At 37.8% G+C, this 15677-nt stretch overlaps 1 protein-coding gene across 4 annotated transcripts in view; it reads right to left on the bottom strand.

The window, feature by feature from the left end:
- The window catches only part of RHOT1 (ras homolog family member T1), a 59655-nt gene that overhangs the window by 23118 nt on the left and 20860 nt on the right, over nucleotides 1-15677 (bottom strand). For all 4 annotated transcript variants that reach the window (XM_065897525.1, XM_065897523.1, XM_065897524.1 and 1 more), the window contains 5 exons: nucleotides 14034-14142; nucleotides 13635-13736; nucleotides 2334-2432; nucleotides 1713-1821; nucleotides 1001-1121 (listed from right to left, as the gene is read on the bottom strand). In XM_065897525.1, the coding sequence (XP_065753597.1) occupies nucleotides 1001-1121; nucleotides 1713-1821; nucleotides 2334-2432; nucleotides 13635-13736; nucleotides 14034-14142 (540 nt within the window). The remainder of the gene's footprint in view (nucleotides 1-1000; nucleotides 1122-1712; nucleotides 1822-2333; nucleotides 2433-13634; nucleotides 13737-14033; nucleotides 14143-15677) is intronic.

Below are 15677 nucleotides of genomic sequence, written 5' to 3' on the forward strand. Positions count from 1 at the left end.
CAAAAAAAGTCCTGGGACAAATGCATTCATTCAATATATATCTACTGAAAAACCTGGGAAATTACTTGAGCCAAGATTTAATAACTTTGACAAGGGAAGTTTTAACTTAGAACTGATTAATGGACCAGGAATCCAGCTAGAAATTTTGCTTCCTTAATGATGGGGAAGGAAAAACAACAACAAAGTTTTTCTGAACCCTTACATGGATAGCTAGCAGTGCTATGCTAAAATTAAAAAGGAGAACATGAAGATAATGTGCTACTGAAAAAGCGAAGAAAAAAGGCGAAAGGCTCAAAGGCCAGATCTTGGCAAGTCACTTCCCTGAAAAGCCTACTTCCCTTGGGTATGGGAGAGGCATCCTATAGCAAGGCAGTCTCCTATTTCAGGGTGATGCTGGGTTCATCATTAAACATACAAAACTTAAACATATCATTATCTAAAGAAAAACAACCACAAAGAGACTGGTCGTTTAGGAAAAATACTTATTTTATCCTGAGCTGAGAACAGGCTATAAAACTTAGGGAGGAGCAGGACTAAAGAAAAGAAAAATGCTAACCAATATATTTCTGATCCCTTGACTCTAAAAACAAGTTCGTCTAACATCTTTTATCTCCTTCCTCAATAAAATGAATAAAAAAAGATACTTGTATTCTTCATTAGAAGAAGAGGAAGAGTTTGAGCCACGCTATAAATCAGTGGCTCTCAATTGGGGATGATTTCACTCCTGAGGGGACATTTTTGGCTGTCACGACTGGGGGAAGAGGTGCTACTGGCATCTAAGGATGTGCTAATAAACATCCTATAACTCGTAGAACAGGCTCTACAATAAAGAATTATCTAGTCCAAAATGTCAATAGTGCCGAGTTTGAGAAACCCTGCTATAAACGGCTCTATAAATGTATAAATTATTCTTGAGTAGCTCAGAGCTTACCTACCAATGTGCTAAATAAAACTTTAAAATACTGGCAAGTGAAATCAATTAGAAGCCAAAGGTACATACAAGGGAAATAAATATTCGGGTGTCAAATCCAGATCGTCATCATAACCAAATCGTCGAAGCACAGTCCAAGTAGTTTCATGTCTCCCTCTCTGAATAAAAAGTGTGTGTAAAAAAAGAAAACCTGAAATAAAATAAATTAGTAAATACAGCTGATGTGAAAATGGGTAGAGTCACAAGGAAGAAAAGCATGTAACACATAACGGCAAGAGCTAGACTCCTGAACATATGTGTACTAGTTTTGCATATGGAAGGTCAAACCAAAACAATGTTCACAAGTGTCTCAAAGAGTTGATTTCAGAATCATTTCACAGATACACCCAGGTCAGCAAGAGATGGCACTACATGAAAGGACCAAAAACATATCCCAAGGAATATGTTTCATACCTATATGTTTACTGACATTCACATGGTTATATGATAAAAACAAATGAAATCATTTTAATTTTAAGATAAATTTGTTTCTGAAATCTCTTACCCTCAGATGGACCTCTGCACTCCTGAGATCCAATCAATTTCCCTACCTCTAATTTATACTCACAGTAAATTATCCCCACCAATGCCTGCCTCTTCCAACTCTTAAACATCCAGGTTAGATTTTAGGTATATTAGTAAATACAAACATTTCCCTAAATATAGATAATATAGACTTTTGCCTTCTGCTAAATTTTGAAAATATTAAATTCAAAAGGGGGAAAAAGCACCATTCACCCACCTTTCAGTGTCAATCCACTATCAGCCACACCATCACTTATATGTTTTCTGACTACATTTTTGACATCTTCTAGAGCTTGAGGAGCTAACGGAGTGTTGAAACAAATTCTCTAGCAAAAAACATAAAAATAAAGTTAAAAACAAATCAGCATTAAAACCACAAATAATACAAATATTAATACACAAAGCAACATTAAATCAAAGAGTTGCAACCAAAGGAAACATATTCTGAATTAGCAGAGCCTCTACTTTGTATTAAGTAAAACATGTCATACTTAGGACATGTTTTCCCTACTCTCCCCATCATGTTCCTAAAACACAGAGCTCTTTGTGTAGCTATGTTATACAAAACCGAGAAAGAAAAATTATTCAGAGTTCAGACATCAAGTCATCCTTAATAAACCCACTGTACACCATGAAATGACACTCTCAGAGTCCCCTCAATTCCTAAGCATAAGAGAGTTTTATCCCCTAGGTAAAGATTAAATAGCCTGATGTGAAAGAGAGTTTTTACATGAAAGAGATGTATGTTTATCAAAATACCATTGTTCAAGCCAATAAATTTTTTCTCTTCTCAGCAAAAAAAGACCAAGATACACAAATATCTGAAATAAAAGGCTACCTGAAAGAAGTTGAGTTCAGCATCATTGAGAGTACCATCATTATCTTGATCAGATATTTTAAATATACGAGTAAGGGCTTTTATACAGGCTGGTTTCATCTATAAATCATTGAGAAAAGAAACAATCGTTTTAATGTAAATAGCTGGGATTTTAAAACATGATTTTCATAAATATGCTGAGAAGAATTCTGAACGTTTTCACTGCCAAATACATAACATCAAATACAACTAACATGAAAAATGAACTAAAGCAAAGCCATTTCCTTTTATACCCAAGCCACTTTAAGTAAATGAGGCAATATTTACTTGGACCGATCTGGAATGGTTAAACTCTCCCTTCGTGACCACACACCCTCTGAAGATGGGCAAGAGAGAAATTCATCTTTAGGGAAGATTCATTCTTCCAGTCATATAAAGAAGAAATGCCCTCTCTCATTCCATAAAGAATTTGAGCTGACATAAAACTACAGTAAAGGCTTTTCCCCCCCAACTTCTCTGATTTTTGACCTTCTAGCAGCAAAATGGGACTAAATGTTTTGGTCTGTCACGTGTGTGTGTATATATCAAAGCTGGGATATAAAATGTAATGATTCGCAAGCAGGTGACAAAATAGCACTGGTCGATAAGTGTACAAGTCTTTTACTAACTTCCTATTACGAGATAAGAATTACATTTAAAAAATTACATTTTTGACACTACAACTTTTATAAGAAAAGCTGCTGGAAGTGTACTTTGACAACTTTTATTTTAGGATTTATAATGGATAGAACAAATATTTGACTATTTAAAAATAAGCCCCAGGGGCTTCCCTGGTGGCGCAGTCGTTAAGAGTCCGCCTGCCGATGCAGGGGACACGGGTTCGTGCCCCGGTCTGGGAAGATCCCACATGCCGCAGAGCAGCTAGGCCCGTGAGCCATGGCCGCTGAGCCTGCGCATCCGGAGCCTGTGCTCCGCAACGGGAGAGGCCACAACAGTGAGAGGCCCGCGTACCGCAAAAAAAAAAAAAAAAAAAAGTAATTGAAGAAAAACAGTGATGCATTTTTCATTAAAGCTTGAAATGCATCAGAAGCAAAAGTGCTCTAAGGTACTAGCTCAATACAATATTTAAATATTAACCTCTTAAAATATAACACCAAAAAATGACTACTTTTTAAAAGTATTAAAAATTATACTTTAATAAAACTAAAATATTTTGGCAGTAATAAACTAAACTCATTTTGCATATAAAGTAATCTAAACCCTCACACAGATCTTTTTCATTGTTAGGTAAACAGAGGACTCCATGAGTCATACAGAGTCCGTCATCACTGGAAACATTTCGAATTCAGGCTTTAATTTAGAATATGATCTTTTTGATGATCCTACCTCAAATCTGTGTTAAAAGCTTATTAATGTTGTCTAAATAAAAGATTCTGTTATAAGCTTAGACTCAAGGCTTGTATTTGTATAAATCAAGGCATATAGTCTCTAAAAGTTACAGATTTTACCTTAAGCAGGTCCACCTAAGAAATGACTAACAGATGGTAGTAGGTGTTTTACAGGGAAGGGAGGATTAGCAGATTAGCAGAACTAATAATAGGCCTAAGAAAAAAGTAGCAATTAGAGAATTGAGAACAAACTAACAGTGGGGATTTAATGTACTGCTAGGCTAAGCTGAGAAGTAAATCTCTCCAGTATGAGACTGTTTCCCAAATTTTCTTGATCATAAGATATAGCACCTGGCTGAATCAGAATGGAATCTGTATTTTTTTTTTTTTTTTTTTTGCAGTACGCAGGCCTCTCACCACTGCGGCCTCTCCCGTTGCGGCGCAAAGGCTCCGGACGCACAGGCCCAGCGGCCATGGCCCACGGGCCCAGCCGCTCCGCGGCATGTGGGATCCTCCCAGACCGGGGCACGAATCCACATCCCCTGCATCAGCAGGCGGACTCTCAACTACTGCGCCACCAGGGAAGCCCCTGGAATCTGTATTTTTAACAAGTATACCTAGTGACTATTATGAGGTGAATTTGGGAAATACTGAATTAAGAGCAAGTTAGAAGTAAACACTCCAATTAAGGAACAGTAAACCAGGATTAAGGAAGAGTAAATCAGGGTCAGATTAAGGGATAACTCAGATTAATATTTATACCAGGGGTCAGCACTTTTTTGGTAAAGAGCTACATAGCAAATACTTTAGGCTTTGGGGGTCAACAGGCAAAATCAAGGATATCATGTAGATACTTACATAGCAAGAGATAATCAAATTTTTATTAATGAAATGATAATTAATAATTTATTAATGAAATTAAATAATTAATAATTTATTAACGAAATTTAAAATATAGTAATAACTGAGTATACCTTTACTATACAGGTCTACTAATGAGAAGGATGGAATTCCTCTTAGAGGGATAACATTTGGCTTAATTAGGGTTCAAAGTTAATGTTCCCTATCTTGTAATAACCTATAATGGAATATAATCTGCAAAAAAACCCCACAAAAACAAAAAAAAAAACAAATCACTATGCTATACACCCGAAACTAACACAATATTGTAAATCAACTATACTTCAATTAAAAAAAAAAAGTCAGCATTCCCTATCATGAAAATCAATTGCAAGTGTTCGGCTGTTAATGCTGATCTGTAATGAGATTTTACATATTTCATCTTTGAAAATGTCTTTTTGCACAGATACACACTGCCAATAGTGACACATATCTGTAAACATATAACTTTAATGGAGCACATTCATCACTTGGAAGGCATTTACAGAATCATATTTGATTTTTTTCTTGATATTGCCTGTTAACACATCATTACACTGCAGATTGATCAGTTCCAGCTGAAGGCTGCGTGGAAGCTCCTCAACTGCATGGTCAAATGGATTAGGAAATTTCCTTTCGGCGTGCATTTAGGTACAAAAAAACCAATGCTGAAATTAGAGCTCAGAATATATATCTGTTTTGCCATCTGAAAACCCACTTTTTTCTTTTCTTCTTTTGGCATGATAGGTATATACTGATAATAAAAAAATAAAATGCCGCAGTACAGTGGTACTACATGGTACATGAAATGCTGCCGCATTTGAACCGTGTCAGTCCAGTTAGCAGTGCACTGAGCAGCAGTGTTATGACAGTTACCATATATAAGCTCTGTTGCAACTATGCAACTCTGCCTTTGTAACAGGAAAGTATAGACAAATATAAAGGAATGAAGGTGGTTGTGGTACAATAAAACTTATCAATGGTGAAAATCTGAATGTCATATAACTTTCCCATATTTCAAAATATTATTCCTTTTGATTTTTTTCCCCAATCATTGAAGAATGTAAAATGTATCTTAGCTCATAGGCTGTATAAAAACAGGTGGCAGGCCAAATTTGGCCTGTGGGTCAGTTCTACAACCACTCACCTACACTAGAAATAAATGCTTTCAGGAAACTTTCTTCCCCCCAGCAAACTGTCATTTCTTAAAAACTCAAATACAACAACAAAAGAAACAAATAACTCCAATAAGAAATGGGCAAAATACTCAAATAGACCTTTCTCCAAATAAGATATACAAATGGCCAATAAGCACATGAAAAGATGTCCAACATCATTAGCCATCAAAGAAATGCAGTTCAAACAACAATGAGAGCTTCCCTGGTGGCACAGTGGTCGAGAGTCCGCCTGCCGATGCAGAGGACACGGGTCCGTGCCCCGGTCCGGGAAGATCCCACATGCCGCGGAGCGGCTGGGCCCATGAGCCATGGCCGCTGGGCCTGCGCATCCGGAGCCTGTGCTCCGCAGCAGAAGAAGGCCGCAGCAGTGAGAGGCCTGCATACCGCAAAAAACAACAACAACAACAACAACAACAACAAAAAAGAGATACCACTCACATCTACCAGGATAGCTATAAACAGACAAACAGACGTGGGGGCTGGGGAATAACAAGTGTTGGAAAAGATGTGGAGAAATTGGGACTTTCATATAGTTTAGTGGTTCCTCGGTAAGTAAAACAAAATTACCATGTGACCTAGCAATTCCACTGCTAAATAGACACTCAAAACAGGGGTTCAAACATATGTGCGAATGTTCTTAGCAGCTCTTTTACGATAGCCAAAAAGTGGAAGCAACCCAAATATCCAACAACAGATGAATGGATAAACAAAATGTGGTATATCCATAAAATGAAGTATCATTTGACCATAAAAAGGAATGAAGTACTAATAATGCTACAACGTGGATGGATGTATCTTGAAAACGTTACACTAAGTGAAAGAAGCCAGACACAGGGACTTCCCTGGTGGCGCAGTAGTTAAGCATCTGCCTGCCATTATGCAGGGGACATGGGTTCAAGCCCTGGTCTAGGAAGATCCCACATGCCACAGAGCAACTAAGCCCGTGCACCACAGCTACTGAGCCTGTGCTCTACAGCCCACAAGCCACAACTACTGAGCCTGCGTGCCACAACTACTGAAGCCCGCATGCCTAGAGCCCGTGCTCCACAAGAAAAGGCACCACCATGAGAAACCCATGCACCACAACAAAGAGTAGCCCCCATTCGCCACAACTAGAGAAAGCCATGTGCAGCAACAAAAACCCAATGCAGCCAAAAATTAATTAACTAATTAATTAATTTAAAAAAATAAATAGGCACAAGACTCTTAGATAGCCTCATCCACCAGAGGGCAGACAGCAGAAGCAAGAAGAACTACAATTTTGCAGCCTGTGGAAGGAAAACCACATTCACAGGAAGACAGACAAAATGAAAAGGCAGAGGACTTTGTACCCGATGAAGGAACAAGATAAAACCCCAGAAAAACAACTAAATGAAGTGGAGATAGGCAACCTTCCAGAAAAAGAATTCAGAATAATAACAGTGAAGATGATCCAGGACCTCGGAAAAAGAACTGGAGGCAAAGATCGAGAAGATGCAAGAAATGTTTAACAAAGACTGGGAAGAATTAAAGAACAAACACCTAGAAGAATTAAAGAATGAACAAACAGAAATGAACAATACAATAACTGAAATGAAAAATATACTAGAAGCAATCAATAGCAGAATAACTGAGGCAGAAGAACGGATAAGTGACCTGGAAGACAGAATGGTGGAATTCACTGTTGTGGAACAGAACAAAGAAAAAAGAATGAAAAGAAATGAAGACAGCCTAAGAGACTTCTGGGACAACATGAAACACAACAACATTCGCATTATAGGGGTCCCAGAAGGAGAAGAGAGGAAGAAAGGACCAGAGAAAATATCTGAAGAGATTATAGTCAAAAACTTCCCTAACATGGGAAAGGAAATAGCCACCCAAGTCCAGGAAGCGCAGAGTCCCAGGCAAGATAAACCCAAGGAGAAACATGCCGAGACACACAGTAATCAAATTGACAAAAATTAAAGACAAAGAAAAATTATTGAAAACAAGGGAAAAATGACAAATAACATACAAGGGAACTGCCATAAGGTTAAGAGCTGATTTCTCAGCAGAAACATTACAAGCCAGAAGGGAGTGGCACGATATATTTAAAGTGATGAAAGGGAAGAACCTACAACCAAGATTACTCTACCCAGCAAGGATCTCGTTCAGATTCGATGGAGAAATCAAAAGCTTTACAGACAAGGAAAAGCTAAGAGAATTCAGCACCACCAAACCAGCTCTGCAACAAATGCTAAAGGAACTTCTCTAGGTAGGAAACACAAGAGATGAAAAGGACCTACAAAAACAAACCCATAACAATTAAGAAAATGGTAACAGGAACATACATATTGATAATTACCTTAAACGTGAATGGATTAAATGCTCCAACCAAAAGACACAGGCTCGCTGAATGAATACAAAAACAAGACCCATATATATGCTGGTTACCAGAGACCCACTTCAGACCTAGGGACACATACAGACTGAAAGTGAGGGGATGGAAAAAGATATTCCATGCAAATGGAAATCAAAAGAAAGCTGGAGTAGCAATACTCACATCAGGTAAAATAGACTTTAAAATAAAGAATGTTACAAGAGACAAGGAAGGACACTACATAATGATAAAGGGATCAATCCAAGAAGAAGATATAACAATTATAAATATATATGCATGCAACAAAGGAGCACCTCAATACATAAGGCAACTGCTAACAGCTGTAAAAGAGGAAATCAACACTAACACAACAACAGTGGGGGACTTTAAACCTCACTTACGCCAATGGACAGATCATCCAGACAGAAAATTAATAAGGAAACACAAGCTTTAAATGACACAATAGACCAGATAGATTTAATTGATATTTATAGGACATTCCATCCAAAAACAACAGATTACACTTTCTTTTCAAGTGCACACAGAAAATTCTCCAGGATAGATCACATCTTGGGTCACAAATCAAGCCTCAGTAAATTTAAGAAAATTGAAATCATATAAAGCATCTTTTCTGACCACAACGCTATGAGATTAGAAATCAATTGCAGGGAATAAAACGTAAAAAACACAAACACGTGGAGGCTAAATAATACGTTACTAAACAACCAAGAGATCACTGAAGAAGTCAAAGGGGAAATCAAAAAATACCTAGAGGGCTTCCCTGGTGGCGCAGTGGTTGAGTCCGCCTGCCGATGCAGGGGACACGGGTTCGTGCCCCGGTCGGGGAAGATCCCACGTGCCGCGGAGCGGCTGGGCCCGTGAGCCATGGCTGCTGAGCCTGCGCGTCCGGAGCCTGTGTTCCGCAACGGGAGAGGCCACAGCAGTGAGAGACCCGCGTACCGCAAAAAAAAAAAACAAAAAAAAAACCTAGAGACAAATGACAATGAAAACACGATGATCCAAAACCTATGGGATGCAGCAAAAGCAGTTCTAAGAGAGAAGTTTATGGCAATACAAGCCTACCTCAGGAAACAAGAAAAATCTCAAATAATCAATCTAAACTTACACCTAAAGGAACTAGAGAAAGAAGAACAAACAAAACCCCAAGTTAACAGAAGGAAAGAAATGATAAAGATCAGAGCAGAAATAAATGAAATGCAAACAAAGAAAACAACAGCAAAGATCAATAAAACTAAAAGCTGGTTCTTTGAGAAGATAAACAAAATGGTAAACCTTTAGCCAGACTCATCAAGAAAAAGAGGGAGAGGACTCAAATCAATAAAATCAGAAATGAGGACTTCCCTGGTGGCGCAGTGGTTGAGAGTCCGCCTGCCAATGCAGGGGACATGGGTTCGTGCCCTGGTCCGGGAAGACCCACATGCCGCAGAACAGCTAGGCCTGTAAGCCACGGCCGCTGAGCCTGCGCGTCTGGAGCCTGTGCTCCGCAACGGGAGAGGCCACAACAGGGAGAGGCCAGCGTACCACAAAAAAAAAAAAAAAAAAAAAAAAAAAAGAAATGAAAAAGGAGAAGTCACAATGGACACCAGAGAAATACAAAGCATCATAAGAGACTACTACAAGCAACTCTATGCCAATAAAATGGACAACCTGGAAGAAATGGACCAATTCTTAGAAAGGTATAACCTTCCAAGACTGAACCAGGAAGAAATAGAAAATATGAACAGACCAATCACAAGTAATGAAATTGAAACTGTGATTAAAAATCTTCCAACAAACAAAAGTCCAGGACCAAATGGCTTCACAGGTGAATTCTATCAAACTTGTAGAGAAGAGCTAACACCCGTCCTTCTCAAACTCTTCCAAGAAATTACAGAGGAAGGAACACTCCAAAACTCATTCTATAAGGCCACCATCACCCTGATACCAAAACCAGACAAAGATACTACAAAAAAAGAAAATTACAGACCAATATCACTGATAAATATACATGCAAAAATCCTCAACAAAATACTAGCAAACAGAATCCATCAGCACATTAAAAGGATCATACACCATGATCAAGTGGGATCTATCCCAGGGATGCAAGGATTCTTCAATATATGCAAATCAATCAATGTGATACACCATATTAACAAATTGAAGAATAAAAACCATGTGATCATCTCAATAGATGCAGAAAAAGCTTTTGACAAAATTCAACACCCATTTATGATAAAAACTCTCCAAAAAGTGGGCACACAGGGAACCTACCTCAACATAGTAAAGGCCATATACGACAAACCCACAGCAAACATCACTGTCAATGGTGAAAAACTGAAAGCATTTCCTCTAAGAACAGGAACAAGACAAAGATGTCCACTGTCACCACTATTATTCAACATAGTTTCGGAAGTCCTAGCCACGGCAATCAGAGAAGAAAAAGAAATACAAGGAAACAAATTGGAAAAGAAGAAGTAAAACTGTCACTGTTTGCAGATAACATGATACTATACATAGAGAGTCCTAAAGATGCCACCAGAAAACTACTAGAGCTAATCAACGAATTTGGTAAAGTTGCAGGATACAAAATTAATGCACAGAAATCTCTTGCATTCCTATACACTAACAACAAAAGATCAGAAAAAGAAATTAAGGAAATAATCCCATTCACCATTGTAACAAAAAGAATAAAACACCTAGGAATAAACCTACCTAAGGAGGTAAAAGACCTGTATGCAGAAAACTATAAGACACTGATGAAAGACATCAAAGATGACACAAACAGATGGAGAGATATACCATGTTCTTGGATTGGAAGAATCAATACTGTGAAAATGACTATACCACCCAAAGCAATCTACAGATTCAATGCAATCCCTATCAAATTACCAGTGGCATTTTCTAAAGAACTAGAACAAAAAATCTTAAAATTTGTATGGAGACACAAAAGACCCTGAATAGCCAAAGTAGTCTTGAGGTGAAAAAAAAGAGCTGGAGGAATCAGACTCCCAGACTTCAGACTATACTACAAAGCTACAGTAATCAAGACAATAGGGTACTGGCACAAAAACAGAAATATAGGTCAATGTAACAGGATAGAAAGCCCAGAGATAAAGCCACGCACCTATGGTCAATTAATCTATGACAAAGGAGGCAACAATATACAATGGAGAAGAGACAGTCTCTTCAATAAGTGGTCCTGGGAAAACTGGACAGCTACATGTAAAAGAATGAAATTAGAACACTCCCTAACACCATATACAAAAATAAACTCAAAATGGATTAGAGACCTAAATGTAAGACCAGACACTATAAACCTCTTAGAGGAAAACATAGGAAGAACACTCTTTGACATAAATCACAGCAAGATCTTTTTTGATCCACCTCCTAGAGTAATGGAAATAAAAACAAAAATAAACAAGTGGGACCTAATGAAACTTAAAAGCTTTTGCACAGAAAGGAAACTACAAACAAGACAAAAAGACAACCCTCAGAATGGGAGAAAATATTTACAAACAAATCAACTGACAAAGGATTAATCTCCAAAATATATAAACAGCTCATGCAGCTCAATATTAAAAAAACAAACAACCCAATCCAAAAATGGGCAGAAGACCTAAATAGACATTTCTCCAAAGAAGACATACAGATGGCCAAGAGGCACATGAAAAGCTGCTCAACATCACTAATCATTAGAGAAATGCAAATCAAAACTACTATGAGGTATCACCTCACACCAGTTAGAATGGGCATCATCAGAAAATCTACAAACAACAAAGGCTGGAGAGGGTGTGGAGAAAAGGGAACCCTCTTGCACTGTTGGTGGGAATGTAAATTGATACAGCCACTATGGAGAACAGTATGGAGGTTCCTTAAAAAACTAAAAATAGAATTACCATAGGACCCAGCAATCCCACTACTGGGCATATACCCAGAGAAAACCGTAATTCAAAAAGACACATGGACCCCAATGTTCATTGCAGCAGTATTTACAATAGCCAGGTCATGGAAGCAACCTAAATGCCCATTGACAGATGAATGGATACAGAAGATGTGGTACATATATACAATGGAATATTACTCAGCCATAAAAAGGAATGAAATTGGGTCATTTGCCAAGATGTGGATGGATCTAGAGACTGTCATACAGAGTAAAGTAAGTCAGAAAGAGAAAAACAAATATCGTATATTAACGCATACATGTGGAACCTAGAAAAATGGTACAGATGAACTGGTCTGCAGGGCAGAAATAGAGACACAGATGTAGAGAACAAACGTATGGACACCAAGGGGGGAAGTGGGGGTGGGGGTGGTAGTAGGATGAATTGGGAGATTGGGATTGACATGTACACACTGATGTGTATAAAATGGATGACTAATAAGAACCTGTTGTATAAAAAATAAAATCCAAAAATAAATAAATAAATAAAAGAAGCCAGACACAGAAGACCACATATTGTATGATTCCATTTATATGAAATGTCCAGAATATGCAAATCCATAGAGACAGAAAGAAGATTACTGGTTGCCAAAAGCTGGGGTAAGGAAGAAGAGGGGAATGGGAGTGACTGCTAGTGGGTAAAAGGTTTCTTTTGAAACGCTCTGGAGTCAGACAGTGAGGATGGACACACAATTTTGTGAATACATTAGAAATCACTGAAGAGAACACTTCAAAAGGGTGAACTTTATGGTATGTGAGTTACATCTCAATTTAAAAATTAATTTTAAAAGTCTATGGTAGGGCCTCCCTGGTGGCGCAGTGGTTGAGAGTCCACCTGCCAATGCAGGGGATGTGGGTTCGTGCCCCGGTCCGGGAGGATCCCACATACCGCGGAGCAACTAAGCCTGTGAGCCATGGCCGCTGAGCCTGCACATTGGAACAGGAGAGGCCACAACAGTGAGAGGCCTGTGTACCGCAAAAAAACAAACAAAAAAAGTCTACGGTAAAATATTGTTAAATTTTAAATATTTCATTAAGGAATTACTGTGTTTCTAAGCTATGGAACAAAAGGGATTATTCAAATTGTATTACATATTGTACCCATTTCAAATAATTACACAAGTTTTTTGCTTGTATGTGTTTTTAAGTTTGTGGATTTTTTTTGATTTGAATATTATTTTATTTATTTATGTTTTATACAGCACTTTCTTATTAGTTATCTATTTTATACATATTAGTGGATATATGTCAATCCCAATCTCCCAATTCATCCCACAGATTTGTGGATTTAATTGTAGCAAAGCAAGTAGACCATTAGTTAAGTCTTTGGACTTTTTGTTGTTACAATTGCCAATTCTTCTGTTTGTTTTAATGGCACTTCCTGAAATAATATTTGATCTGGAATATTATTCTGACTATTTAACATGAATGTCTTTGAAGAAAAGTACCTAGAAAATATAACAGTATAGTAAGCAATAAATTTTAATTTTAGCAGTTCAGATGAATACTTCAGAGTTACTAAAAATCGTTTTCATAACGGAGTTACTACCTACACATTCCAGCCCCTACTAACACAGCCTGATGGGATGGAGGGTTTACCTCTTTCTCCTCTGGGCAGTACAGGGGCCCTGTAGGATGAAGAACAGCTTTCTGTGCATAATAGAAAAGCTCCGATATGTTCTTCAGATTTTTTGCTGAACACTGAAAAGAAAGTTTAAAATTTTTCACTCTGAAAGCAATTATGAAATCTAAAAATATTTTTTAAACTATCAACATTCCTTGAAGAAACTGAAAAAAGTGCATTTTTCTTACTGGATATCACAATATGACTGTTTACAAAGAGCTCAGAGGCCATCTCCAAGTTCTCTGTTTTATTTGGTTTACAAGACTTCACAAACAAATTTATTCCACCCCACATCTTCCCTCCCTCCTATTCTGAACCTCAATTTAGTGAGAATTCACCAACTGTAAATTTCAAAATCCAATGATAAGGCATACCTCCACACAGGTTTCTATTTCTGTGTACTGGTTCATAATAGGAAGGATGGTCTCCATACTACTGTATTCCACCAGATCAGATTTGTTCCCAACCAATATCAAAGGCAGCCTGAAATAAACAGGGCACATTGTAATAATAAGGAAGGCAAAAGACATTAGATTTATATTTTAATGTACATTGTAACCTAGTCTAACTAATAAGATTTACTTAATCTCCTCAATATGAACCCTCTATCTTAGTCAGCCCAAGCACCCTGGAAAGCATGTTCATAATCAGCAAATATTTACTGAGTTCCTATTATAAGCCAGGGACTGTTCTAAGCATTACAGACACAAGACAGAAAAGGTCCCTGCTCACTCTCATAGTGAAAATCAGAAAATGGACAATAAGCAAATAAACAGACAAGACACTTTCCAATTCTGTAAGTGCAATGAAGGAAATAAACAGGGATATATGGGATAAAGTAATGGGAGGGGGCTAACTCTACATGGTAATCAGGGAAAATCTCTCTGACAAGGTGGCATTTGAGCCAAGGAGTGAAGGATGAAATGGAATCTGTTATGTGAAAATCCAAGAAAGAGCTGGTTGGGAAGAAGGGACAGCATGTGCAAAAGCCCCAAACTGAGAAAACATTCCCATGAGTCCAAAGAACAGAAAAATGCCAGAGTGGCTGAAGAGTACTGGTCCAAGGGGAAGAGGTATGAAATGGAGTTGGAGAGAGGAGCAAAGGCCAGACACAAAAGGAATTACAGCTGCAGTAAATAGTGTGTGGTTTATTTTAAGTGTAAAAAGGGAAGCCACAGAAGGGTTATAAGTAGGTGAATGATATGATCCAAATGATATTTTTAAATGCAGTCATTTGTTATCTTTGAGAGATACATACTGAAATATTTACAGTACAATATGGTATCTGATTTGTTCAAAATGATCCCAAGGGGAGGGGTAATAAATGAAACAACACTGGCCATGAGTTGTTAATTACTGAAGCTGGATGACTGATACAGAGGGATTCGTTATACTATTCTCTCTACTTCTGTATATGTTTGATTTTTTTTCAATAATAAAAAAGTTTTTTATGTGATATCTTGAATTAGGGCAATGAAGGTGAAGAGGAAATATTCAGATTTGAGATATATTTTAGAAGTAGAACAAACAGGAGCAATGGGTAGATTAGAGATGGAGATTGAAGGAAAGCAGAAATCAAGAAAAGTAAACAGATTTTTTGTCTGGACAAAATGCGTAGAGCTTCTGAGACAGAAAAGACTTAGAAATCTGCGGGGGTGGGCAGTGGGGAGTAGGCAGGGAATTAAGGATTTTGTTTTAAACAAATTAAATCTGACAGGCCTATCAGAAATCTGAATGGGGATTACCAAGGAGTACTAGCCCAGTGGAGAACAATTATTTGTACATCCCACAAGAGAGCTTAAAGGGAAAGCAAATCATCTTGCTGGAACTCCAGATTGCAAAAGAAATACTTGCAAGCATTTATTTAACCACCTAGTGTGGTTATTATGTGTAAAAGGACTGTCCCACTTCATAACCCAAATATAGATTGTTAATAGAGCCAGAAGGGTTTCCAAAAATGTGGTGCTTTACAACCAAACGTGGCTCAGAATAATTTATGGATCTTAAAAAAAAAAATA

Source organism: Phocoena phocoena, chromosome 19 (genome assembly GCF_963924675.1).
Source record: "Phocoena phocoena chromosome 19, mPhoPho1.1, whole genome shotgun sequence".
In the NCBI taxonomy this organism is placed as follows: Eukaryota; Metazoa; Chordata; class Mammalia; order Artiodactyla; family Phocoenidae; genus Phocoena; species Phocoena phocoena.